Source organism: Rhinatrema bivittatum, chromosome 14 (genome assembly GCF_901001135.1).
Source record: "Rhinatrema bivittatum chromosome 14, aRhiBiv1.1, whole genome shotgun sequence".
Lineage (NCBI taxonomy): Eukaryota > Metazoa > Chordata > Amphibia > Gymnophiona > Rhinatrematidae > Rhinatrema > Rhinatrema bivittatum.
Window position 1 is genome coordinate 21,205,455 of NC_042628.1, and position 27,211 is coordinate 21,232,665.

At 44.5% G+C, this 27,211-nt stretch overlaps 1 protein-coding gene across 5 annotated transcripts in view; it reads right to left on the reverse strand.

Annotated features, from left to right (window-relative positions):
- Nucleotides 1–6,000: 6,000 nt before the first annotated feature.
- LOC115076055 (multidrug resistance-associated protein 1-like) overlaps nt 6,001–27,211 on the reverse strand; it is a 56,332-nt gene continuing 35,121 nt past the window's right edge. For 4 of the 5 annotated variants that reach the window (XM_029577158.1, XM_029577155.1, XM_029577156.1 and 1 more), the window contains exons 17-32: nt 26,251–26,377; nt 25,313–25,489; nt 24,128–24,295; nt 22,537–22,702; nt 21,878–21,950; nt 21,558–21,663; nt 19,644–19,851; nt 17,111–17,421; nt 15,980–16,179; nt 15,204–15,330; nt 13,803–13,904; nt 12,264–12,410; nt 11,183–11,341; nt 9,697–9,863; nt 7,004–7,198; nt 6,001–6,192 (exon numbers count right to left, since the gene is read on the reverse strand). In XM_029577158.1, the coding sequence (XP_029433018.1) occupies nt 6,084–6,192; nt 7,004–7,198; nt 9,697–9,863; nt 11,183–11,341; nt 12,264–12,410; nt 13,803–13,904; nt 15,204–15,330; nt 15,980–16,179; nt 17,111–17,421; nt 19,644–19,851; nt 21,558–21,663; nt 21,878–21,950; nt 22,537–22,702; nt 24,128–24,295; nt 25,313–25,489; nt 26,251–26,377 (2,542 nt within the window). In that variant the 3' untranslated portion in view covers nt 6,001–6,083. The remainder of the gene's footprint in view (nt 6,193–7,003; nt 7,199–9,696; nt 9,864–11,182; nt 11,342–12,263; nt 12,411–13,802; nt 13,905–15,203; nt 15,331–15,979; nt 16,180–17,110; nt 17,422–19,643; nt 19,852–21,557; nt 21,664–21,877; nt 21,951–22,536; nt 22,703–24,127; nt 24,296–25,312; nt 25,490–26,250; nt 26,378–27,211) is intronic. The other variant, XM_029577159.1, reaches the window with a different exon arrangement.

The window sequence follows — 27,211 nt, forward strand, 5'->3', positions numbered from 1 at the left end:
GAATCCAGGACAGGTATCAGCGAGAGGTCTATCTAGCCGCCATGTGGTAGGTTGAGCAGGTCCATATAGGGGTCCAAAGGCAGATCCCACATCCCACCCCAAATCTCAAACCCCTCCTGTGAGAATTGGACGTGCTCATCTTGGACGTCCAGAGTCAGACGTCCAACATTGGGGACATCCATAGAAACATAGAAATGACGGCAGAAGAAGACCAAACGGCCCATCCAGTCTGCCCAGCAAGCTTCACTCATTTTCTCTCTCATACTTATCTGTTTCTCTTAGCTCTTTGGTTCTATTTCCCTTCCACCCCCACCATTAATGTAGAGAGCAGTGATGGAGCTGCATCCAAGTGAAATATCTAGCTTGATTAGTTAGGGGTAGAAGCCGCCGCAATAAGCAAGCTACACCCATGCTTATTTGTTTTACCCAGCCTATGTTATACAGCCCTTATTGGTTGTTTTTCTTCTCCCCTGCCGTTGAAGCAGGGAGCTATGCTGGATATGCTTGAAGTATCAGTTTATTCTTCTCCCATGCTGTTGAAGCAGAGAGCCATGCTGCATATGCATCCAGAGTCGGAACGTCCAAGTTGTTCTCGCCCAGCAGGGCAGCTTTCAGTCTGTTTGAAATTTGGGGAGGGATGTGGGATCTGCTGTGGGTCCCCTGCTGAACTTCCCCCATGGCGGCTAGCTAGACCTCACGCCGTTACCTGTCCAGGCCCGGTTAATGCCTGCGCTTTCAGCCTGGGGTTTGAGATTTTGGGTGGGATGTGGGATCTGCTGTGGGACCCCTATCCAGAGCTGCTGAGCCTCCCCAATGGCAGCTAAAAGACCTCTCGCTGCTACCTGTCCTGGGCCCCCTTACATCACTGCCTCTAGAATGTAATTGCACCTCCCTAAGGGAACGAGGAAGCAATTTAGTTTCTTAATCTAAAAGACCGATTCAGAAATTTTTAAAAAATAAAGTAAAGAGATTCACGACTTTCAATATTTTTTCAAAGTTGGCAATCTTTTCAGAACTGTACCTATAGCGAAGTGTTGGACATTTCCTGTCCAGATGAGGTTCATCCCAAGATACTGAGGGAGATCGGAGATGTGCTGGTGGTCTGCTGCTTGACCTGTTTAATAGATCCATGGAAACAGGAATTGGAGAAGAGCAGTGGTGGTCCCGCTTCATAAGAGTGGGAGTAGAGAGGAGGCTGGAAACTACAGGCTGGTTAGACTCACCTTGATAGTGGGAAAATTAATGGAGACGCTGAGGGAAGGATAGTGAACTATCTACAATCAAGCGGCTTGCTAGATCTGGGGCAGCATTGATTTACCAGGGGAAGGTTCTGACAGGACCTATCTTATTGATTTTTTTTTTTTTTATTGAGTGTTCTTCCTTGATCCATTTCTGTAGTCACCCATTGTGATTTACTTGGATTTCAGCAAAGCTTTTGATATAGTCCTTGTGAATAGAATGAGAAGCTTGACAGTAAGTACCAAGATGGTAGAATGGATTACATACTGGTTGATTGATAGGAGACAGCGCGTAATGTAAATGGAACCTACTCTGAAGAGAGAACCGTGTTAAGTAATCTGTTTTAGGACCAGTTCTCTTCAATATCTTTGTAAGTACATGGCGGAAAGGATAGAGGGTAAAGTTTATCTATTTGCAGATGATACTAAGATCTGCAAGAGTGGGACACACTGAAGGAATAGAGAGAATGAAAAGTGATTTAAGAAAGCTTGAAGAGTGGTTGAAGATTTGGCAGGTGGGATTCAATGTCAAGAAGTGCAGCGTCATGCATATGGGATGCCAAAATCCAAAAGAGCGATATGTTATGGCGGTGAAAGACTAATGTGCATGGACCAAGAGAGGTTTGGGGTGATTGTTTCACTTTCTTCAGATCGCCAGACACAATGTGACAAGGAGATAGCTATGGCCAGAGAAATTCTGGGCTGCATAGAGAAAGGAATTATCAGCATGAAAAAGATGATAATGCCCTTATACAGGTCCCTTGGTACCCATATCTCAAAAAGGTTAGAGCAGGATGGAGGTGGTCCAGAGATAGGTGACCAATGGGGCATGGGATAAATACTGTGGCTCTCTAAAGATTTAGAGGATGGAAATGAAGAAGAGGATGCATGGAGGTATCCTGCACCGAGTACCCTTAATAGAAGGCATAGGGATTACTACCCTCACTCAATAGCCTTGATGCTTTTGTCATAACTGCAACATCCCTCTCTGCTTTAACAGTGGAGCGGAACTGAGTACAGACTGCCATTCACTGCTGCTCTGTGGGCTTCCTGCCCCTCCCTTCCTGCTGTCTGGTTGTTGTGGGGTCAGGGGGGATTGGGCTGAAGCAGCAAGCAGGAGAGTTGGGCACTGTCCAGCAGAGTCAGACATAAGGGGAAAAGCATAGGACAACTCTTATGGCCAAGTTCCAAAGCAAAGAACATCAAGCAGCAATTGTCTGAATATCAAGAAGGCTCCTCACCTAGTAAAAATGTTGCTAGCAGTATGTTTTGGGTTTGACAGTTACTACTCTTGAGAGAAATATGGGGGGTATCCACAGCGCAGCAGATACTACCATAAGAAGCTTGCAGGGCAGACTGGATGGGTCATCTGGCCCTTTCCTGCCATCATTACTATGTTTCTGTGGTACTATATTCCTTATTCCCCTTCTCCTCCATTATTTCCCAGAATCCCTTCACACCCAAATCCCAGGGTCTTCTCCCTCCCTCTCATATCCCATTTCTCTCCATATTCCTGGATTATTTCTTCCATTGCTACCTTCCCAGTATCTGGTCCCCCCCTCGCTCTCACTTTTCTCTATCCTTGGTCCTCTTTCCTACTCCATCACTCTGACCTTTATCCAGAGTCCTTCCTCCCTTCTTCCTTTACCTCAGTCCCTGATTTTCTCTCACTCTCTCTCACCTCTCTAGCACCCTCGCAATTTTCTCCCTCATACCTGATCCCCTCTCTCTCCCTCAGCCCCTCTTGGCTCCTCCCATGGTGTGCTCATCTTGTCCTTCCAATCCTCTCCTTACCCCCACCCATCCCCCAGCATTAACTACTTCTCACCTCACTCCCTTTCAGCATTCACTCTCCTTCCCTTCCCACAAATTATTCTCACATGGCTATATCCGTGGGTGACTTCCCTAACCTGCTTTCGACTGAGTCCCAAGTCCCTTCAGCACAGATGTCCAAAGCCTGGAGGAATGACTCTCCAAGCGAGCAGAGCATAGCAGAGAAGAGCGCTGTACTCGGGCTGCAGCAGGGAGCACAGGCTCTCTTCTGCCGTTCACTGCTGCTCTGTGGGCTTCCTGCCCCTCCTCCCTTCATGCTGTCTGGTTGCTGTGGGGTATGGGGAATGGGCTGAAGCAGCAAGCAGGAGAGTTGGGCACTGTCCAGCAGAGTCAGAGCATGAGCCCAAGATAATCCTAGGGGGATTCTGCGCAAAAAAATTGCAACAAAATATTGAAAACTCTGCGCACATTTTCTAAATTCTGCAAAACTCTGCACATCTATTTTTCAAAACAATATTTTTGCAAATTATTCTGCATTACAGTGCAATGAGTGTCCTGGCAACTTGGCTCTTCTACCAGCAGTGTCAATTGCTGCTGCTGGCAGATGAGCCAAGCTGGCAGGGACTGCTGCAGTTGTTGCTACCCTCTCCACCTGAGTATCCCTGCTCACTGTCTCGCTTACCTGATATCAGACATATGCTTTCTCTCACATGCCATCTATCACCCACATACAACTCTCTCTCACATACACATTCCCCCCCCCCCCCTCCCTCCCCTATACAGACTCCCAGGTAGACACCTACCCCCTGGCTCACAACAAACACAAGGACTCAAACATACACTCTCAGGGCCAGGGCCAGGGCCAGGGCCAGGGCCTTTTCTTTAGCCCCTCCCTTTCCCCTCCCCCCTTCTCTCTCTCCCTCTTCACCTCCTTGCTTGCTTACCTCGAGCCGCCGGTACCATGCTGCGATGCAATGCACCCACCCTCCGTGCGCCATCTGACTTCCCCTCCTTCTCCTCCTCTTTCCCCCTTACTCCACCTTGCCAGCAATGAGAAACGGGAGGTCAAAACTTGAGACTAAGGGCCTCATTTTCCAATATCGCAGTGGTAACGCATGAGGGGGCGTGGCCTATGCAAATAAGGCATTTTTCGTGCCGTGGGGAAACATCGCCGCACGCGATGTTTTCGCTATTCGCGGAACTGGAGTCGCAAATCGCGAAAACATCGTGCACCGTGATGATTCATTGCTTGTTTTGTTGTCACAAAAGTGTCCAGGAGTATTGCGGTCCACGATATGAGAGAGAGAGAGACTGAGACTGAGACTGACTTCCTATACTGGCCTATGCCCTAGACAGGTATTTGAATCCCTATGGGAGGGCCACCTACTAACTCGGGGTGGGGATTAGGTATGAGCGTCGGGGGTTGGGGGCCACTTTCGCATTCCACATGAGACGTACGGAAAGAACAGTGGTCTCTAGTGAAGATTTGCTGGCCGTCGGAGTGAGGAAACTCACTCCAAGAAGAGATTTGGGCTACATTCTCTCCACCTAGCTTGTTGTTGCCCAGGTAGAGTGTCCATCAAGCTAGGTGGAGAGAACGTTGCCCAAATCTCCTCTTGGAGTGAGTTTCCTCACTCCGACGGCCAGCAAAATCTTCACTAGAGACCACTGTTCTTTCCGTACGTCTCATGTGGAATGCGAAAGTGGCCCCCAACCCCCGACGCTCATACCTAATCCCCACCCCGAGTTAGTAGGTGGCCCTCCCATAGGGATACAAATACCTGTCTAGGGCATAGGCAGTATAGGAAGAGTGTGTCTCTCTCTCTCTCTCTCATCACACGCGGTAAACTGCTTGGAAAATAAGGCCCTAAGTGTTTTAATTCAGACTACCTAATTGTAAAGCTCCAGTCCTCTTTAAAAATAAATAAAGGAAACTCTATATAAATATTTATTTCTGAGACTAACAGCTTTTCCCTCACCTCTACGCTGAAGGGGTCCCGAATACAAATGAGAGCGTGTTCAGTTCCAAAGGCTTTCAACGTTGGCATGAATGGTGACGGTGGTATTAGTTATGCGGATGCCTCTCCACAGGACCAAAAGCCCGATTTATTTTATACTGGCCACCAAACAGTTAACAGAAGGCAAGGGGCTTCATTTAAGCCAACAAAGACTTCAGGCCAATTCACTAAGGCATTTTTCTCTGTTCTGTGTCTAGGGGAAAAGAACCTGAATGTGTATCTTAATTTTGGGGGTTTCAGTTGAAAGCAGGTAACAATAAGTTTTCTTAGGGTGCTGAATACAAGTTGAGCAGCATTATACCTAGTTAACAAACTCTGCTTAGTAACTGCATTTGTTTGATCAGTGACATATTGCAGTTTAGCATTCATGGAAATACTTCTGCCATTGGTAGAGCTTCCAAACCATCAAGTGAGCAGCATTATGCTGTCACAATGGCACACAGAAAACATTTGCCTATTAATGTATGTGCAAGTACTGGAGCAGGTCAGCAAAGAAATAAGCCTCAGAATTCGGAACCATCTGGACCAGCAATTTAGCAGGTTTGTTTACTATACAGACCTAAGTTTACCCGCAGCTCTCAATACTGCTTACAGGCAAAGGGCCTTATATTAAAAGGAGGTCTTTCCCAATTCTGTGCCTAAGGAAAAAGTCTTTGACTAAGGCCCAACAAGTTCAACGAGCAACTCAAAAGATTAACTCTTTCTGTTAACTGAGAAAGTCAAGTTGTTCTTTGCAGTTATACTGAAAGATTGCCTTGCTTCTGAAACCAAGCTTTACAGATTATAGACATTTTACATCTTCTACAACAGTCACCCTTTTTTTCTCCAAAGCAAAAAAAAAAAAATCTAATACTCAACAAAACATCTAAAATACCATTAAAAAATAATAATAATAATGAGGAGGACATTTAATAATGAAAGAGCAAGCCAAAACAGTTTGTACAATGATACAAAAAATGGTTTATCTCCACATTTTATTTACATTGCTGGCCAGTATATCCCAGTGCAAGTTTAATCACGGGCGGATCTTGCTCCTCAGAGCGTTTCATGCGCATCAAAGAAGGCCGGCATCTTTGGCCATGTTGTGAAACAGTCCTCTCTTTTCTAGGAGGTTTGCAGGGGTATCAAACTCCACAATCTGCCCTTTATCAAAAACGAGAACCCTGTGTAGTGAAACCAAACAAAAACACAGTTTACATCACGTCTCTCAATTTACTTCAAGCAATAAAAGACAGACAGCCTATTCAGCACAGCCTGCTGCATTTCTTAGTAAGGTTAAAGACCTGATTCACTTTGGCACACGGTCGTTTCTACTTTTTTCTGCCTCACAATCCCCTCTCTCTTATGCACTCGGAAGCACCAGGAGGGCACTTGAGGAAGCGTAACAGCTGATCAGCTGTCTGTTCCAAGAGGACGCTTTGCTGTACACAGTGGCAGTTGTGGTCTCCTCTGCAAAGTGGAAAGATGTTCTGCATCTTAAGAATATGTAAGATCTCAAGGTGCTTTCAGTTACTCAGTGGCCTGTTCTGTGAGATCATTGGTGCAGACGATCTGAGCCAGTGCAACTCAACTTGACTCCTGCGCACTGCAGATTATTGAAAATGGTGCAAAACATAACTGGACAGAAAGCATGACGTTTTACAATGTTCATGAGGGACTTCCAGCAACAAGGGCAGAGATCACTCTCTGGGGCAAGCTAAAAGGAATCCGGACGATGGATGAAACTGTGCATGTGCCAGATGCAGAAACACGGAGAGCAAACCTTAAACCACTACAGATGTAAGCCTGCGGACGATAGTTTACCTTCATTATATTCATGACTGCATCTCTAAAGACATGATCCCTGAGCAATAAATATCTGACAAAATTAACTTCTTCAGTTTTACATTTTTGCTTTCAAGTCAAATGCTTTTGATAAAACACTGACTACTGTGATGTTTGCTTAGCATAACAAATGCTGAAGAGACTTCTTACCTTGAGTAGTCCATGATGGTGTTGAGGCGATGGGCTATGGTTATCACAGTGCAGTCTTTAAATTGAATCCTGATGGTTGACTGAATGAGGTTATCCGTTTCCAGATCCACTGCTGCTGTGGCTTCGTCTAGAACCAGGATTTTGGTCTTCCGGAGCAGCGCCCGAGCCAGGCACACCAACTGGCGCTGCCCAACACTGCAATTTAAACAGCATCTGTGATTTTTTTATTCTAATCACAAACTGTGGGGTTAAACTGGCTGTCAGCAAATGATCCATGAGCAGTTAAATAGCATTTCCAAAACAATGCTTACAATTCTCAGGTGATATAGATAGTACTAACATATGTGAAAAGCAGTTCAGCTCTGACTTGTAAATGTCTTCAAACCATCAATAGTAGCCTCTGCTATTAGCTAGGAGGAGATTTGCAGTCACTTAAAATGACTGAAAACACACATTTCTTATTTCATATCATGTCACTTCTAATCCAAAATAGAAAAATACAACAGATTTGCTAAATGGTGTAGTGCATGCTAAAATGATTTTAGAATGTATTAATATGCAGAAATGAAATTTTAAACAGCTCAAAAAATGAACAAACAAAGAAGATGGAAAACAAAAATAAAAGATTTTCTCTATTAACAAATAATAATCACTCTTACTTGGCATCAGTTTGTCTAAGGAATGAAACTAAATTCAATTATACATTTCTTCAGTAGTGTCTGTGATGTGTGACTGCTCAGACTGAGGTATTCCTAATAACATTGCTGAAGACTTCCAGTTCACCTCTGGACCTGGGAGTCATGCTATATCCATTAAACAGGCTGTGTCTCTGTGAATATTTATTTTGATTTGATTTCCTGCCTTATCTGGACACCTCAAAGCGGGTTACAATAAGAGTAAGTACTAAAAAAAATCAATAACTAGCCTCCCCCATAACCATACCACCAGGGGCAGATTGGCCTATCGGGGGATCGGGCATCCCCCGGTGGGCCGGTTGCTCTAGTCACGTGGTCTGCCGAGTGCGGCCGTGATAGAGCCGCGCTCGGCAGACCATGTGGTATCTCCTGGGCGGCGAATCCCTGGGCTGGTCTTCAACCGGAATATGCCGCTGCATACCACCGCCCAACCCTTATCACAGCAATAAAAAAAAAAAAAAAACGTACAAAAATAATAATTACTAAACCCTCTCCCCATACATTTTACCTTCCAAACCTAGCATAGCATTTCAAAAGAGAAACCAAATCTATACCCTTCACTACCTTCTCCTACTTCAATTCTATTTCCAAACTCTTGGACCACTCTAGCCTATGCCCCACAAATCTGGAAAATGCCTACTCAATCAAGACTTTAACTTCTTCCTGCACCTCAAGTGACAAGTGACTGAATCAGTACTGGGATAAAAGTGGTGCTTCTGATGAGTAATTACTAACTGCACTTGTGAAAGAAAGGTATTCTGCAACAATGCCAGATGGGATGAGTGCAAAGGTCGAGACAGCACATAAGATAAGGGCGGCCATGCTAGGCCATACCAAAGGTCCATCCAGCCCAGCATCCAGAATCCAATGGTGGCCAATCCCTAGACGTAGGTTCAGTTTCTTGCTGCTCACTCCCTATGACAGGTAGTGGGTTGCCCTGCTCTTGGCATGAGTGTGCAAGAGCTCCTGAACATATTCTGGTCCAGTCTGAATCACACATTGATTAGGCCGGATCCTGACTGTGCAAATGGAAATTCAAACACGGCTTCTGAAAAGCTCTTTTACATTTCTTTAACTTCCTGAGGGACAAACATCCATTTTTTGGGCTTGGGCCTCAAAGCCAGAAAACAGCAGTTCAAATACTGGGATCCTCCTCTTAAATTGTTTGGAAGAGTGATGAAATATGAAAACAAAAACCCCTATATTAGTCAAACTTTTATGTTACTACACCTAGCAACAATATAGGCCATGGTGTAGCTAAGTTAGAATCAACAGCTGATTCATATAGTTAACACTATCTAAATAAGTTTGACTGTACTTATCCAGTGCATAGAGAGGTTCGGATTTCAGGCTGTCTCCACAAGGATGTACAGAGCTAGGAAAGGACCTTGGCGTGAATTTGGTTCCTCTGCCCTCCCAGCCTTCTAGCAACTTTAGAACTAGCTCCCTGTCAACTGTGTTGGAAGGACCAATCAGGGTACAAAGCAATAGCCTTCTGACCAATGACACTGCAGAATGTCCCAATCTTACAACTCTCTGAAGATACTGGGAAATAGGCTTTCCAAGCCTCACGCTGAGTAAAGCAGGTATTCCAAACCTCAGTTTGAACAAGTGTTGAAAGATCAGAAAACCACCTACAGGCTAGCTTAAGGGAACTGAGCTCTTGGTTGGGGAAAACGTTACGTCCTGGGGCAAAACAAAGACTCACAGTGCACATAAAAGCCCTATTTCATTACTTTATTAATCTACAGAAAAGTTTCATTAGCTTAAACAACTTACTCGCTTGCTCCTTGCTATGGAGATGCAGAGAATTGTTCATAGTGCCTTCAGCACAGACACATGAAAATGAAATGTACAAGAGACCAGAGACAAAGGATAAATAGAACTCCAAACAGGTAGCTAAATATACAAAGAACGTGGCCGCCAAGTACAGCAATTTGGTGAATTAATAAGTAGCAGCAAACACGCATAACTAAATCTGTTTATTGGACCCAGTACCTCAGATTCTCCCCTCCCTCAGAGCATTCATAGTCTAGTTTTTCTGGAAGACCTGTTACAAAACTTTTCAAGTGAGCCAGCTCCAGAGCAGTCCAGATGTCATCATCACAGTAGTTAGCAAAGGGATCCAGATTCATTCTTAAAGACCCCAAAAATAAAACTGGATCCTAAGAAAACACACAAAAAAAATAGGATTAACAGATGCAGATAGATGCATGCATAATTAGCCGAGAGCAATAGTTACTGACATATCATGTAAGGGTGGCTCTGCTGAGAAATGCTGCCTATAGCCACCTGCCAGCAAAGAAGATGCACAAATGGCTACAGAAATTCCTGCTGCTTTAGATTCACCCAAATTGGACAATGATATTAATAAATGCACTCCTATTTATACCATTCAATGTGCTTTTGTTCACCATCAGAGCTTAATTCGTTTTTATCATTAAGATGGAAATTCGGCAGGCGGCCATTAATTGACGAGAAAAAGGATGAAACACAGACAGCGAGAATCAAGTTTTGTACGAGGTCTTTTATATAAAACTATCCCAGAGCATCTGACCAACAGAGGCGGACATTTTTGATTGTCCTGATTTATCAGCCAATGTGTGGCACTTCAGTACAGGGTAGGGAGAGGAAAATTAAGACAATTTCAGAGAGATAAGACAGAAAAGGGGAAGACATGAAGGGAGGCCAGGCCACCTGCCAGAGGCCTGCGCTACAGGCATCTATAAATCCTGCTTCTTTTAGAAGCTACCAGCACGTGCTAAATTCTAGGACCCTGAATTTAGGTAGAGTTTCAGCCAAATTCAGGTACTTAAGAGGTCAATTCTGAAAAGGGTTTCATATAACAAGCCAATTTCATTTTGCCGCCCTACCAAACCTGACGAAATTTACCCATGTTTGCTTTCCTATCCTACTAAATTCTACCCAGGCAAAAAAGTAAGGGTGAGGGACCTGGCTTACATTTATCTGGGTATCGTACATATTAAGTGCTATCTGGATAAATTAAGCTGGATAACTCTGGTCAGGTAAATCACAGTCCTAAAGTAACCCAGCTAACTTTACGAGTATATTCAGCAAGATGCTGAAATTTGACTTCGACATTCTCAGCTGAAAATTCACCTAAATTTAGGGACCTAACACTCTGCCTGGATTTAGGCACTTAAGTTAAGAAGCAAGTGCTGAAAACCAGTGGTAAGCACCAACTTTTTTCCTTTGCCCTAATTCTGCCCACATTTTAGATTCCTAAATGTAAGGGCGGCCCAGTGAAACTTGGAGCCTAAATTTAGGAACTCCGCCCTAGCAGATTTTCAAAAGGGCTAATTTAGGAGCCCAACTTCCAAAATTAGGCATCTAAACTCTTTGAAAATTGGCTCCCTATGTTATCAAGACAGTTCTTCTACAGAAGAATCCAAAGTTAAGTGATGACATTTCAGGTATGTCCACAACATTACCTTTTCACATTTGTATCGTTAAAGAAACTCACCTGAGGTATAATAGTTATTCTAGATCTAAGGTCGTGAAGACCTATCGTAGAAATATCTATTCCATCGATACATATCTGTCCAGCGGCCGCCTCAATAATTCGAAACAGTCCCATAGTAAAGGAAGACTTGCCAGCCCCTGTTCTTCCGACAATACCGACCTAAGGAAAGATTGCATTGCTAAATGATCGCATTCTCATTTCACTTGGTCATTCTGTACTGCTACAAAGGATAACTGGTACCTCATTTTTGGGGCTTACCACACGCACCAAATGTGGAATGTACAAGGTAGTAGAGACAAAAAGGAAGTTACCTTGGGCATCCATAGAAAAATTGTTAAAGAACAGTAAATGATAACTTTTGTTGACTTTATGAAGTAAATGTTTTCAGAAGGCATCCACTCAGCAGGGGGAAATTTACCATGGTGCGCCAAGATAATTCTTAATGGGACAAACCAGTACAGCAGGTTTCATTTACTATATGACTTAATCCAGGCTGGAGTCTTGGACTGTGTATGGTTTACTGAATCAAAGAAAATCACCAGGTTTCCAACCTCTGATTTTTTATTTTTTTTTTTATAAGCATACAGAACAGTGTGTGGCAAGATATTTACGTGGATCTAACCCTCACAACATCTGCAAGCGCCATCTGCTTTTTCCGCATGTTTTCCTTAAATGCAGATTTCTCCAATTTTTTTCTGTTTAAAATAATTATACTAAAAGAGAAATCAGCTTTTTTTTTTTACATATTTATCTTTTCTTTTCAGACGTGGCTATTTATATCGAAGAATACATTAAGATGGTTCCTAAAATAAGAGTTTTGCTTGTTCTTTTCACAACTATTTGGTTATCATGTTGCTTTTTTTTTTTTTTATAAACATGCATTCATTTTTTTCAGGCGGGGATGGAGGTAAATAGTAAACACACTTAAAAATTAAACCTCCGTTCCATCTGCATTTATCTGTGAAAACAGAATGCTGGACGTGTTACTCGTCTGTAGTCAATAACGTATGTGCGGAATTTGTGCATGAGACGTGATGCACATGAGGAAACATTCAAGACAAAACGAACTTCCTGCGCATACCTTTTCACTTTTTTGAATAGCCACTGTGATGTTCTTCAAAGCCAGCTCAAGATCATTCCTGTATCTCAGTCCATAATCGTTAAATTCTATTCTACCTTCCTGTGGCCATTTTCCAAGTGCTGAACCATGGCCTGATGTCCAAGCAGCCTGAAAAGAAATTATCAGAGACTGAAGTACTTGATGTGCATGGATGGCACCACTATCACATAAAGGAGCTGCCATACTGGGTCAGCAGCCAGTCCAAGTCACAAAGAACTGGCAGGCTCACAAATAATAGATAGAGCTCATGTTATTTATACTCCGGGGTAAGCAGTGCCTTTCCTTAAGTATACCTGGTTAATAATGGGGGTTTTTTTTGGGGGGGGGGGGGGGGTTGTTTTGTTGATTTTTTTTTTAACTTGGCTAAGTTAATTGCCTTTATTACATCCAGAGCTTAACTGAGTATTGAGTGAAAAAGTATTTCTCCAATTTTTTTTTAATGCGCTAGTTAGTAACTTCATGGAGTATCCCATACTGTTTCTGAAAGAGTAAGCTGTTCAGGGGTGTTCAAGCTTGGAGAAAAGACAGCTGAGGGGGGGATATGATAGAGGTCTTTAAAATCATGAGAGGTCTAGAATGGGTAAATGTGAATCGGTTATTTACTCTTTCAGATAATAGGAGGACTAGGGGGCACTTGAAGTTAGCAAGTAGCACATTTAAAACTAATCGGAGAAAATTCTTTTTGTCATTCAATGCACAATTAAGCTCTGGAATTTGTTGCCAGAGCATGTGGATAGTGCAGTTAGTGTAGCTGGGTTTAAGAAAGGATTGGATAAGATCTTGGAGAAGTTCATTAATTACTATTAATCAAGTTGACTTAGAGAATAGCCACTGCTATTACTGGCAGCAGTAGAATGGGTCCCTGCCAGGTACTTGTAGCCTGGATTGGCCTCTGTTGGACACAGTATGCTGGGCTTGATGGACCCTTGGTTTGACCCATTATGACAATCTCTTATGTTCTTATGAACAACGAAATGTTTCAGCAGAACAATTAACCAATGCATCAAAACATTATCGTCTCTCCCCATCCTTCCCAACAGCATGCTGAAAGGAAAATTCATATTAAATACATTAAAATAAAAATGAATACAATTAAAATAAAGGTTCCTATTTTCATTCTGAAAAATTTGATCCAGAGGAGCCACAGGGCAATCAAGCAGGACAGAAACTCTCACCTTCTTATTCCATTTTTAACAAGTGGTTTTGCTCTAATGCTGACCTATCAGGGCACTGTCACAGACACCGATTCATCTGTAGATGAAACTATATTAAAATCTGGCTGTACAGAAAACATGTCAAACAGAGAGTGTACTGGAACCCAATCAATGAGCCCTGTCCCAAACACACAAGTTATTGAAACATGTATCACAAGTCACAGCCCTTCATGGACAGGGATGTCTGATTAGTAACCCATAAGAGCAGCAGCACGATCCGATACCATCCTGCAAAAAAAAAAAAAACAAACAAACAAACCCACCACCAGGAGAGAAGAAATAATACCTCAGGTTCCACGTCACAATACTCCTTCACTCTCTCCACAGCAACCGTGTTGGTTTCTAAGTCCGTTGCAGTGTGAACTGCCATATTTAACACTTGTGTTAGCTTGACAGATTAAAAAGAATAATTAAAAACAGGTTTTTTTTTTGTTTTTGTTTTTTTTACCTGGCCTCTGTTTTCAAAGAAAGATGCATGCAGCACTAATTGACCCGGGCACATTTTTTGACCCAATGCACCTGCAATTACCCATTTCTTATTTTAAAAGAAATCTGAAAACTGCAACGTAAACCCAGGGTGAATTTTACGCACTGTGTAGCATTTTGAACCGTTCCAGCTTTTACTGTGAGTGGAAAAAGGTACATTCGGGGGCTTTTTTCTCTCTACTTAAAAAAGTTAAGAGCAGCTAATCTGTTTACAACATAGCTGATGAAGGTCAACACGCACACCAGAAATCACTAAAACTGCTCTGGAATGGGAGTCTGAAAATATTTCCCTGTGAATAGAGAAACAAGCTGAAAGGGGGAGGGGCTCAGGAGGCCTGCCACACAACCCAGAACGGCACGCATGTCTTTCCACAGCGAGCAAGCTCAGAGCAAAAAACGGCAGAGTCATAAAACGTGGTACATGAGCAACGCAACCATTTTTGCGCGTTTCACTGATAATGCTGGGAAAACACATACAAGCATGCACTGACTCCAAAACCCCGGGTTTCAGCTGCATGGTGACCCTTCTCGGTGCAAAGTCCCAGGGGTACATTTTTTTTTACCCTGACCTGCCTACATTCACTTTGAAAAACTGCCTCAGAGACAGAGCACCCACAGCCTTTTGCAGTGGCTTGACCCACCCCCCCATGCAAAGTAAGGAACATAAGACTTGCAAATGCGATCTACGTGTGCCAGCTTCCTCCTCCGTCCTAAACACCACCCCCGAGGAAATGCTCGTCCTAATGCGCCTAGAAGTGCAAGCTTTGTGGGACCCCTGGTAAAGGGAGGGCAGTGTTCAGACAGCTCTTTTGCCCCGGGATAATTGGCGAATGGACAGGGCCCCCCCCCGTTGGCTTGTGCTGAAAACCAGCTACATTTGCGTTACCTTGTTCACCCGTCCTCATTATAGTGCAGGAGCTGTCAAAAGCACACAGTGGCCTTCTTCAGATGGGACCATGTGTGTGCTCTTCAAATTATGCACACAGTAAATGTTTAGTTGCGCTTATCTTGGTCCAATAAAAACAGCACAGCCACTAAAGACTTCAGTTTTGTTTAGAATTTAATACCCTCCCCCCATCCACCCCCCAACTAGAAAGCCCCAAGCACCAGATTTCAAAAGATGAAGAATCTTCTGACTCTGAAATATCTACAGGAATCTTTTTTTTTTTTTTTTTTAAGGAGGAGGGAGAAAGGGAGTTACCCTGAGAGAATTCACCACTGCTAAGCCAACAAGTCCCGGACCGATGCTCTCTCTGAAGATGACTCCTATGATCGCTACAGTGAACACTATGCAGTTACCGAGGAGATCCAAGCGTATACTCAACCACCTAAAGAGCAGGAGAGGACAAAAAGGACTTCAGAAGCAGAGACTTTTCATACAATGCAACTCACTACATGCACTGTTCTGTGCAGCATTTGCCTTCTTTTCAAGAGGGCTGCTTTTTTTTTTTTTTTTTTAAAGCTGTAATGTAGTCTGGTTTCTTGTTTTTATCATTCCAGTTCTTTCCGCCTGGTGTTAGGCTTCCAGCTCAGTCTGAATCTGTGCTGGAGACCCTGGCACCATCAGCCTTCATTCACAACTACCCAGAAATCGCACCCCTCCCCCCCCAATCCATATTATTAATTACCTCTTCCCCCAACACACCGAGGCCAGTCACTGGATCAACAAAGCCTTGGGCTGGAGACCATGCTCTAGGGCTCCTTCCAGAACCTTGCAATCACTGGCCACTAGGTGTCGCCTTTGAGCAATGATCACCACTCCCTCTCCCCCTGGGATACTCTGAACACTGCATCTGCAGCATCCCTACCCCCAGTCAACCTTGGGGAGCAGAAGACCCAAGCTGGTGATTGAACCAGGGACCTTCCACATAGCAACTATGCAGCGCTTATTGTCCGAGCCACCGGGCCAGCCCCGCTTTTGCATTTCTATAACTCCCAATATAAAACCTCAAACGTTAATCAGCAGAGGCGCATTACCGGTTAGCAACAAATCTGGAGTAAGAGAGCTGCTGGTTGGTGTCCAGTCTGGTGTGGGTCGCCTGAATAAATCGGTTTTGCTCCCCAAAGGCTCTGATGATGCCGATTCCCTGCAGAGTCTCGTTAAACTGAGTGTACAAGGGAGACTTGCTGACCGACTCCAGGCGCTGCAGCTGTCGTGAACTTGCCAGATAAAATCTCTTCAGCAAAGGGGGAAAAAAAAAAAAGCAATTTACAGCTGAGTGAATGTAATACAATTATTCAGCCACAATTTTTTTTTTATTTTTATAAAGTTATTTCTATTTTTGGATATATCCCCAATTTTTCTACCCTGGATATTCATGTAAACACAAAGCCTGTGCCCGAGAAGTGTAAAATATGTGATTAGATCATGACACTGCCAGAAATAAGAGGGACAAAATAGGGAAAAAAAAATCTTGATTGTTTCTAATGACAAACAATACGTGCCAGGCTTGCTTATCTCACTTATCAAAACTACATTAGGTTCCGTAGTCTCCAACTTCACAATGAAACACAACCTACAGTCAAGGGCAGGATTTATCTCGGCTATTTCTGTCCATGTTTTTCCGCTGAATGACCGTTTGCACTGGTGGATGTGTGCGCTTGAATTTAGAAACCATGCGCTTAGCCCAGCAAAAAAACTAAATGCAGAAACAGCCAGGATAAGGCCTTTTTTTAAAATAAATTTCACATGCCTGGTGCAATGCACAGCATGAGGGAGCTTTGGTACCGCTCTCTTCCCGGAGCCCCACCACAAAAGGGCCCAACGGCGAATGACGACGAGCAACCGACTCCTCCCTAGCGACTGAAGTACCTGGGAGCAGGATCTATTCACCCCGTCACAGCGTTAATACAAAGACTTTTTCAGCATAATACATATGGTCTGAATCTCTCTTTTTAGCGCAATATCTGTACAATGATATTCCAAAGATATTATAATACACAGAGGCAATCAACTCATCAACTGCGACAAGACAGAGTTGAAAATGTGTTCTTGCCCCCCTTGCCTGTACAAAATGCTAATTTCAAATATCTTGAAATATACGTTTCTGATCACTAAAACTCATTTCCTTTTTTAAAGACTACTTCCGAGACTGAAAAGCTACTTACTTGTAAAAAGAAATAGAGGAGTCCTAGAGGTAAGAAGGTAACTGCAGCCAGTGGGGTGGCCACAGCAATGACTAGCAAAATCTCTAAAATAGTCAGCAGCACGATGATAGACATCATCAGGTTATGGGGGATGATGGTGTCGATCGTGTCCATTTCTTTCGCAAACCGATTTGTCAGGTTTCCACTTGGGGTCCGCTCAAAGAAACTCAGAGGGCACCTCAAGACGGAATGCAAAAGCTTGGAGTGAAGATGGCGGGAAACAGAGACTCCGCCCAAAATGACCGCCGCGGACGTGGCAAACAAGCCGAAACCTGTCAAGAACGGATACGACACAGAAAGGGCTCAGCTCGAGGAAGAAAAAAGCGTTGCCTTTTATCTAAGGGGGGGGGGGGGGGGGGGGGAAGTGAACCTCTGCCCGCGGATACTGCCCCAGATGTGCACGTGCCCTGCGCCCTTAAACCACCGCCCAACATCTGCGCTGCTTACAGTGTTAACCAATGGCTACGCTTGCCTTGCATTACGTACAGCTCGACAAGAAACTTCAGGGACCAAGACTGTAGCCCAGTCTAGGAGCACCCACTTAATTATAAAGTGGATCGTCGTGCGGGGACTTTGGCGAATACCGCGCATGCTGTTCAGCTGAAGCACTTCCATTTCCTTTAGCCCGCTATCCTTTCATCAGCTCATTTCCTGTAGGATCCAGAGCACCAAAGCAATGGAAGGAGTTTTTCGCTCTGCTTCAGGAAAGAGAGGTAATTATTCCAAAGCACAGCACCTCCTTGATAAAAGGCTGGAAGCCTGCATTCACTCACTGAATGTTTAGAGATGAGCGGTGAATGGTGTACATCTTAGTATCCACTTTCATGGTTAATCCTTCCGGGACGGCCTAGTATCAATATCACCCGTTATCCCGGTAAACCGGTATAATTACTCCTGGGGGAATTCTGTGCCACTGCAGAATTTGCACAGAATTCCCCCTTCCCACAGATTTCCTCCCTAGTCGCCCTTCCCGCAGATTTTCACCTTCGCCTCACCGATTTCCTCCCTCCAAAACCGGAAGCGCACGGACAGTGGCCATCGCGAGGAGTGGGGGCACACGGGACGCGCTCCGTTCACGGCGAAGATGGCCCGGCGCGCCGATGGCAGCGAAAAGGGAAGGCCCCCGTGTGCCACAAACAGCGCGCCCGGGCCTTCATCTTCACCACGAACAGAATGCATCCCGCGGCATGCCGGTGAGAGAGAATGTGTGTGTGAAAGAGGGGAGGGTGACAGAGAGCACGGTTGGTGAGAGGGGTGGTGGGGAAGATGAGAGAGCAGGAGGGTGTGAGAGAGCATGGGAGGTAAGAGAGGGTGGGTAGGGGGTATGCCGGTGAGAGAGAATGTGTGTGTGAGAGAGGAGAGGGGGTGTGGGGAGGGTGAGAGACAGCTTGTTTGGTAACAGGGGGAGTGGGGGATGGGGAATGCTTGTAGGTTTCAGAGAGGGAGCCTATGTGAGGGGAGGGGAGGGTGAATAACCAATACCAATATTAAAAATAGCACATGGACAAAAATGATTGTTTTTCCAGAGGAGCTTAGGGTTGACGGGTTTATCGTCATAGGAACTTAGAGTTTAAAGGGTTAAACACATCAACTATTAATTTACAGGACAAAAGCGTATAAGGATGTTGGATGCCTGCTAAAGCCGATGGGATTCCTATTTTCATTTGACACAGGGGGGGAAAGACCTGCTCCAGTAAAAACCAGAATACAGGCATCCTAACCAAAAGCAGACTAGCGTCAACAGACTTTATGCCAGAGCTTAAATTCAGTCAAAGCGAATATTCTCAAATAACACCGGCACCCCGAGCGAGCATTTTCAGTTTCCATGGCTGGTTATATCAGCTGCCCCGCCCCCCCCCCCGAGTTCTGAAAACGCTCGCTCATGGCGTCTGCATCATGCGGGTGGCAGGACTGTAAGGAGACCCATGCCCCACCCCCCTGAGAAGCAGCGAGATTGTACAGAAACCCCCTATTCCCCCAGAAGGATGATTTGGTCTGAGTGAGGAAGGGGAGGGGTGAGCTCTAGGAAATAATTTAGGAGAATTTAAGCCTTGCTTTATGCACTCGGAGAATACGTCATCATGCATATGTTCATATGGGGGGGCGGGTTTGTGTTACTTTGCGCTGGCTCGTTTTTTTAATGGTACGAGAGCTCAAGACGGTATAAAAAGGGGACGAGTTAACCATCCAAACCAATCAGATATCACCACACTCTGTTTTGTTAAATAAAACTGACAGCTGGCCCAATGCCTCAAGGCTGCTCAGGACTGCACACTCTGCAGAGGTGGTGAGAGCTCCTGCCCGGACAGAGAAGGAGGACCACCGCTGCGCGTGGTCTCTGCTGGCCAGCACGCAGCGTTGAGAGATCCCAGAGCCACCCTGATAGGCTGTCTGACCGAGGAGGAAGGGGAGTGGTTAAGACTGAGGGATAAGCAGGCATAAAGTATTGCGAGCTGGCGACATAACAGATTATTAAATGAGCGTTGTCCTGCACCTTGTATAATGCCGAGGAAGCTGTAGACTCCTAACCGCAGCTGGGTGTGTTGCTGAGTGCCGTTGACAATGGGATCGTCAGCCCACAGGCCGATCCAGTAATTGTAACAGGAGGCAGCCGTTTGTTGGGTGACAGATAACAACATGATCAGTAACAGGTAGAAGCCGCCCAGGACTTTACAGTACTCCAAATACACTGCCAGTTTCACCTATGGGAGAGCAAAATGATTCATATTTTAAATCAAAAGACATGCAAGAGTCAGTTATTTGCTATCCCCACTTCTCTCTAAAGACTGTAATTCAGCTCTAGTGGATCAGTAGCCAAGTGCTGCAGGTTGCCATGCAGAGGATTTGGATTTGGATCCTGAGCCTGTCCTCTACTCCCAGGGCTAGCTGCAGAGGCAGCACTCATAGCCCCTGAAGGAAGGAGCCTCAGCAGCAGCAACCAGAGTCCACGTTAGCTGGGTCCTGGAGAGAGCCGCTCTTTATGGTTTCCCCGGCCAAGGATGATCCATGTACCTGGGCTGCAAGGCTCCCTGTATTTCCGCTAGGACTTCTAACATTTCATATTACCCACTCTGCCAATACTTCAGGCAGTCTAGCTAATAATAATCTTATTTACATTCCACCTTTCAGCCACTTCAAAGTGGATTACATTCAGGTACTATTGGTTATTTCTCTGGCGCCAGAGGGCTCACAATCTGAGTTTGTAGTGGAGGCAACAGAGGGTTGAAGTGATTTGCAGAAAGTCACAAGAATCGTTGAATTGCACACAGGCCACTAGGTCATGCTTTCTGCTAACACTTCACGCAACTAAGGATCCTCTGTGTTTATCCCACACTGTCTTAAAATCCATTACTCTCAGCTTCCACCCCCATACACTGGGAGGGTGCTCCAAGCATCTACCACCCTTTCCATGAAAAAAAAAATATTTCCTGATGTTGCTCCCGAGTCTACCCATCATGGCCCCCTGGTTCCAGAACTTCCCTTCCATTAAAAAAAAAAAAAAGCTTACCTCTTCTGCATCATTAATACTTTTAAAGGTACCCGACTGCCTCTATCAAATCTTCCCACTCATTCCTTACGTTTCATCTCCTAGGTCTCTCTTGGTGCAGACTCTGCACCATTGTGGTAGCTCTCCTCTGAACCGCCTCCACCCAGTCTAGGTCAAACAAACTGCCCACGATACCTTTTGATTAGGTTTACTCAATATATTTGTGACTGGCTTATAACAGGTGAGCTCCCTTGATGCCGTCACTACACAACGAGTTAAGGACGAGATCATCTGAACATACAACTAATCATACGCTACCTCAGGACCTTCTCCTCGGCCTTTCCTCCACAATGCTTCACAGCTTTGAAAGCAAACACTGCCCTGGTAAGTCAACCTGCCATTTCCTTGCTATGCTCACTCATAGTCATCCTTCCTTCAACACGTGTTGACTTCATTTCTGGCAGAGTATTAAAGATGAACGTACAAATAAGATTTTTATAAAGGATCAGAGGATTCTAAGACCGGTGGTTTGTCAATCCGGTCCCTACAAGATATCCACGACCAGTATGAATGAGATGTCCTTGCACAGAAGGGAGACAGTGTGTACAAACATAACCTCATGCAGACCCTGAAAACCTGACTGGGCAGCCGGTGCTCAAGGATTGGGATGGGGCCCCACTGGTTTGTTATTTATAATGCCCTCGTACTTGATGTGGGCCAAGTAACAGTGCTGTTACTCCCCTCCTCCCTCTTCAGCCAGTTTGACTTTTCAGGGTACCCCGTAAGGAATATGCATGAGAAATCTCAGTGTACACTGAAGGCGGGGCATATTCACTGGGGATTGGCGAGGGGAGAGGAGGACCGAGGACCGGTTTGAGCGCCATTGGCAAACTGCAAATAGCATGAATGGGGTTCCTCTACCCTTCCAGTATGTGCTCTGTCCGCCTCGGTCAGCTTCCCAACGCCTGCTGCCTTCTCCTTCTCTTCGTTTGTCATAACACTTTTCATGGGAGTATCTGCATTATTCCTGCATATTCAAAGAAAGTTGCAAATATTTAAGTTTAGTCTACAAATTAAACCACAAAATCAAAATACATTTGAATGAATACCAGCATTCATCCATCACAAAATTAACAAGCAGAGCTGCTGGTAGGCAAAGCACAAAACATAATACGGTACGTAACAATATTTTAAAAACTGTCTTAAGTGGCATACAGCAGAGGAAAGTGACTCTTTTTTACCTGGAAGAATTTTTATAAGAGTCCACTGGCTCCTCTTCAGAGGATTTTTCATCTCTCTCATCCTTGGCACAGCCTAAAATATTTTAAAGAAGCTTCTTAAATATTCATTGCAGTGACTTCCTTATGCTAATATGCACCTTCCCCCTCCCCCATCACACACAGAGAAGCTGGTAGATAACTTTATCATTTTTTACAATTTTCCAAACAGAATACCCAATTTCATTACCAAGCACTGCAGCTGGCAGCCCTGCGGCACGGACAGGGTCACATTTTTAAGCAAAACAGTAATCTAAGTCGGGGCTGAGCTGTTGGTTGACAGCGGCACTGCTCCCTGCCATGCAGGAAGCCTCGATCCTGGTCCCCCCTGTCCTTCACGGTCAGCACGATCCTGGCATGGCCTGGTGGGGATACGGAATTCTCTGGCTTAGGGGTGAAAGGGCGACTGTTTTACAGGGCAAACCTCTGCTGGCAGCCATGAATGCTGAGAGGCTCAAACTCGGAAGAGACCTCTCGTCCAAGCATCAACCAGCAAATAGATACCAATTGCTCAAGACCATGGCTCCTGAATTTCCTGGGAATGGAAAACATAAGATACATTTCACATGAAAAATAACCAAAAAGGTGAAAAGGTGAGACTTATTTCCTCAGTTCTTCGTTACCATTTTGTTTGGCAGTGGCAAACGTCTGAAGAAAGTCAGCGAAGGCCCCATCCTGCTGCAAAAGTTCCCGATAGGAGCCCATCTCCGAGATTCTGCCGTCCACCATGACTATGATGGTGTCCACCTGGGGTAAAAAGCTGATCCCATGAGTCACCAGAACTCGAGTCTGTAAGAGGAAAGCATCCCTGCTGTTTGTTTGGGAAAATACAAACCGTAAAGCATTGGCTAGACCAGCCCCGTACATGCTGAAACCGGCCACGTGCAGGCAATACAATTTTTAGGCTGCCCCCAGGCAGCTCATGTTCAAAGGGAAACTCCCCTGCAGCAGAGGTTCCCTTGGGAAAACCTCTGGCCCGGCAGCAACCACAGGTTTCAAAAGTTACCCAGAGAGTGTGCAAGTGCAAACTCCCCCAACCAGGAAGGATAAACTCAACTCCTGGCACATACACGGCCAGGATGGCCCCAGGGCTGGCCTGGCCCCCACCCCTTTTCCCTACGCACAGGAAGGGGAGGGGACGACTTTCGGGAGGCGTATTCCCGTGAGGAAACGTTTGTTTACCCGCAGGAAAAAAAACCTTCAGAAAATTGCCCTCCCCGTGACAAAAAAAAAAAAAAAAAACCAAACAGGAAAAGGCATCCATTAGCTTTTGTTCAATGATTAAGCCGCTGTAACTTAAGCCAAGGCTCAGAAGTTACCCGAGGCTCCTCTGGCAACCTCTACGTCCTTCACCTCAGACGACCCAATCTGATGAACCTACAACTACAGATCTAAAGTTTGCAAGGAAAAAACTATTTATTTGTAGCTCTGGGGAAGCGGTAAACTGCTACTGGTGGGTCACAGAAACCAAGAATCTTTGGGCTGGGGGACTTACGAGCAAGGATTGTACTTGGATTGTGAGATTACCAAACATGTGGGTTTCAAAAGCTAAGCATCTGAATTCAGCATTTCGGTGAAGCCACAACCGCTGTGAAGAGGGAACCCGTGGCTCTTGCTTTCACGGTACAATTCACACACAGAAAGAAAAGGTTATGAACAAGTTGTTGGCGACGCATTTTTACTGGAGCTATGCTGCCTTTATCAGCGACTTATTTATGTCTCCGTATCTACGTGGACTACTGCGACGATGCCACGGTGTACGGATATATCAGGAGATGCGATTCCCAGATTCAGCAGGAGCTACCGGAGGTTGGCAATAAACAATCCTGGGGGAGAGGGGGGGGATTTTCAAAGTCCCAGGAGCGCTTGGTCCCCACAGACTTTGAACCTAATTTTCAAAGCAAAAGCATGCAATACTTTCCCTCAGAAATCTGTCCCCAGGTGCAAAGGACTTTGCGCCAGCCCTTTGTGCAATAATGCAACATAGATTCGAAAATACGATCTACGCACGTTACTTACCCCCCCCCCCCCAAACCTACTCACACCTCTGGGAACCCCTCCGCCCACTCCGGCTATGGCAAACTAGGTGTAATTTTAACTGGATGGGGGGCAGATAGACAGCCAAGCCACTATCCACCAGTGCGCATGGCTTTGAAAATGCCCTCCCCGTTTTTATAGCACGAAATAAGGGTGAAATCTAAAAGCTTTACTCACTTTGCCCTGCAGCAAACCTCTGGGTCCAATGACATTTTCAAAGATATGCTGTCCTACATGCGCATCCACAGCAGAAAGAGGATCATCTAGTAAGTAGACATCAGATTTTCGGTAAACCGCCCGAGCAAAACTTATTCTCTGCTTCTGGCCTCCAGATAAATTTACCCCCTTTAAAAAAAAAAAGCAAACAAACAAAAGAAAGAAAAGGTAAATATCTGAACATCACTTTGTGGCTTTTGAGAACAAACCAGGTACATGGCTTGCATTTTATTTCCCTATAGGGTCACCAAAGAAAAATAACTGGAAACTAACTGCCTTCAGGACAGCAAGTGAATTTTTTTTTTTTTTTAAACTGTGTACAAGTTAAGCCGGCAAATATGCACAGAAGATGCATCACTTTTCCAAACTTGAACCTAACTTTCAAAGCAGACTTATGAGTGTATCTCACCAAATTTGCCCGCACTCTACGCCTACTGCAACGTACGCAGAATTTTTCCTTGAAAACTCTCACACTTGTTTTGTTCATCACCTTGACTTACAAGACGATTTACATAAAAGTAATATAAGAACAGGACAGCAGATGAGGATCATTAGACCCATCCAGTTTGTCCAATTTCTCCCCTATTGCAATGCCAAACCCCAGCTGATTAATTTCCGGTACTAGATATTTATTTCTTGCCACTAGGAAACTTGTGGGCTTATCCCATGATTTTTTTGAATTTTGTTACTGGCTTTGTCTCCATTGTGAGACCTTTCCATGCATCCACCATCCTGTGTTCGTGTTTGTGTCTGGCCTACTGATGAATAGCCAAGAGGGGAGATCAGAATCCCCTGCTGTGATCAGTCTTCAAGCAAAGAATTTCTGACTTCCACAGGCCTGAAAAAACAGCAGGCATTTTACTGCAATCCTTATGAACATTTTTGGAAATTTCCCCACCGATTCCAGAAGGCAGAAAAAGTAAACAGAAATGCGCCAACCACAACATCCCGAAGAAGCTGTTCCTTTTAATGTGTCCGTTAAGGGAGAAGAGCCATTTTACAAAACCGAAAAGTCTGGTATAGTATAATTTTTATCTAAGCCTGTACTGCAGTAATTCTTCCTTTTAGGGGGAAAAAAAACCCCCCCAAAATTCCCTTGCTTTGTAAGCTTTTTTTTTTTTTTAAAGAAGAAAACAGCTGCAATACCTTTTCCCCTATTTCTGTCTCCTCTCCAGCTGGAAGGATTTTCAGATCAGGCAGGAGTGCGCAGGCCTGGAGCACAGCATTGTACCAATTCTGCTCTAACTTTCTTCCAAAGAGAACATTCTCTTTAAAGGTAGCATTGGGAATCCAAGCCTGCTGGGGAACGTAGGCTACGGAATCCTACCGCAAAAAGAAAAAAAAAAAATAGTCTTTTGCAAACATCTCAAGTCATCTAGATGTAAGAAAATAAGTCATGGTAACCACACACATATCTATGCTCGCCGATCGACCTTTGCTTCTACTGACACCTAGTGCCTCCCGAGTCTGATACAAGCCATCAGTAATTAAAGGATTTATGCACTATGTACTGTGATGCTGATATAGTACAATTTTTGTAAAAAATATGCCAGACATATAATATGTCAATTTCAATTTTTGACATTTTGGAGTCATGGTTTTTAACCTTGTATTAGAAGTAATTTCTTTTTTATATATATGTTATGTTTTGATTGTGCCTATTTGAAATATGCTGAGTTTATATTGAGAATACCCATTATGAATTTTTATGGAGTTTTTGTGTAATCATTTAGATAGCTTCCCACCTAACGGAAGCAATGCTCAAAATTAACAACCCAGCACAGCTACCTGATTGTAGGCAGGGAGATCCCCGTAACCAACCTTCGGTGAACGGGCAGCTCTGCAGTTGGAATGCGTTGGCAATAGCAGAAACATCAGGAAAAGCCTACAAGATGCCTACTCGCACTACGGCTAACTTTAACCAGTGGCATTGGCCACAGTCCACTCACATCAGACCTAGCAATCACAGGTGTCAACAGGAACTTTTTCAAAAGACTTTACTTCAACATTAGAAAAAAAAATAATACTATATTTACACTTGAGTATTAAACTATCCAATATCTTCTGGTGTCCAACTGCTATACCTTAACAGCTACATGTCCTTCCAGTTTCTTCATCTCGCCAAGCAACGTCGACAGAAGGGACGTCTTACCACACCCAACATGGCCAACAACGGCTACCAGGGAGCCCCGAGGTATATTTATATTGATGCTGCAGAAGGAAGAGAATTAGTGAGCCACGTAAAATTTATAAGAAAAGCAGAAAAAGCACAGCACCCCCTTCATGTGCCAACTTCAGATTTTTCAAAACAGCCAGCAACGTGCATCACCAACCTGTTAAGAAAAACAAAAACTAAGAGCACTTCTGCCTGCTACAGGGAAGCAGTTAAATAGCTTCACATCAAGTCATAAAAACTTGTTGGCAGTAAAACAGCCTCAGCAAGCTTAGTCTTTCATACTAACAACCTGCAGGACTTCCGCAGTGATTACACAGGCCTATGCGGAGCTCCAATCCGCCAGGTAATGCCCGCTACAGGAAGAAAAATCCAATTCCAGCATGGCCTGGCATATCCTGCCTTCAGATTTTGGGAGGTAAAAACATCTGTGAAATGTGGACAGCCGGTCATTAGAGGCAGCTTTTAGAAGAAAAAAAAAAGAAGGATTAAAGATCATTCTTGGGAAAAGCCTGCTGGGAAGTGTAGTTTTTAGGGAACATGGCCTGGGGAGTCTGCTGAAAGTAATTAGGAAATTGAAAGAACTAGAAAGGCAAACAAACAGCAGGCAGGGAAGCAATCCAAGAGAAACGGGCTGGGATGCCATCAGGAAGACAGACATCCTGAGAGTGAATACACTAGTAGAGAGTTCCCGTTTAAGAAGCAGACTCCTGGGGGTTTTAAGTAGTTGCTAGCATATGAAAGTGGGGTTTGCTTTCTGGCTGCATGTGGACTGGTATTTACGTCCTTATAGGTATGTCTGGAATGCCTTCATGACTTAAGCTGTAGAACTGAGTTGTAACAGTACATAGCGGACTGTTTGCATGAAAATA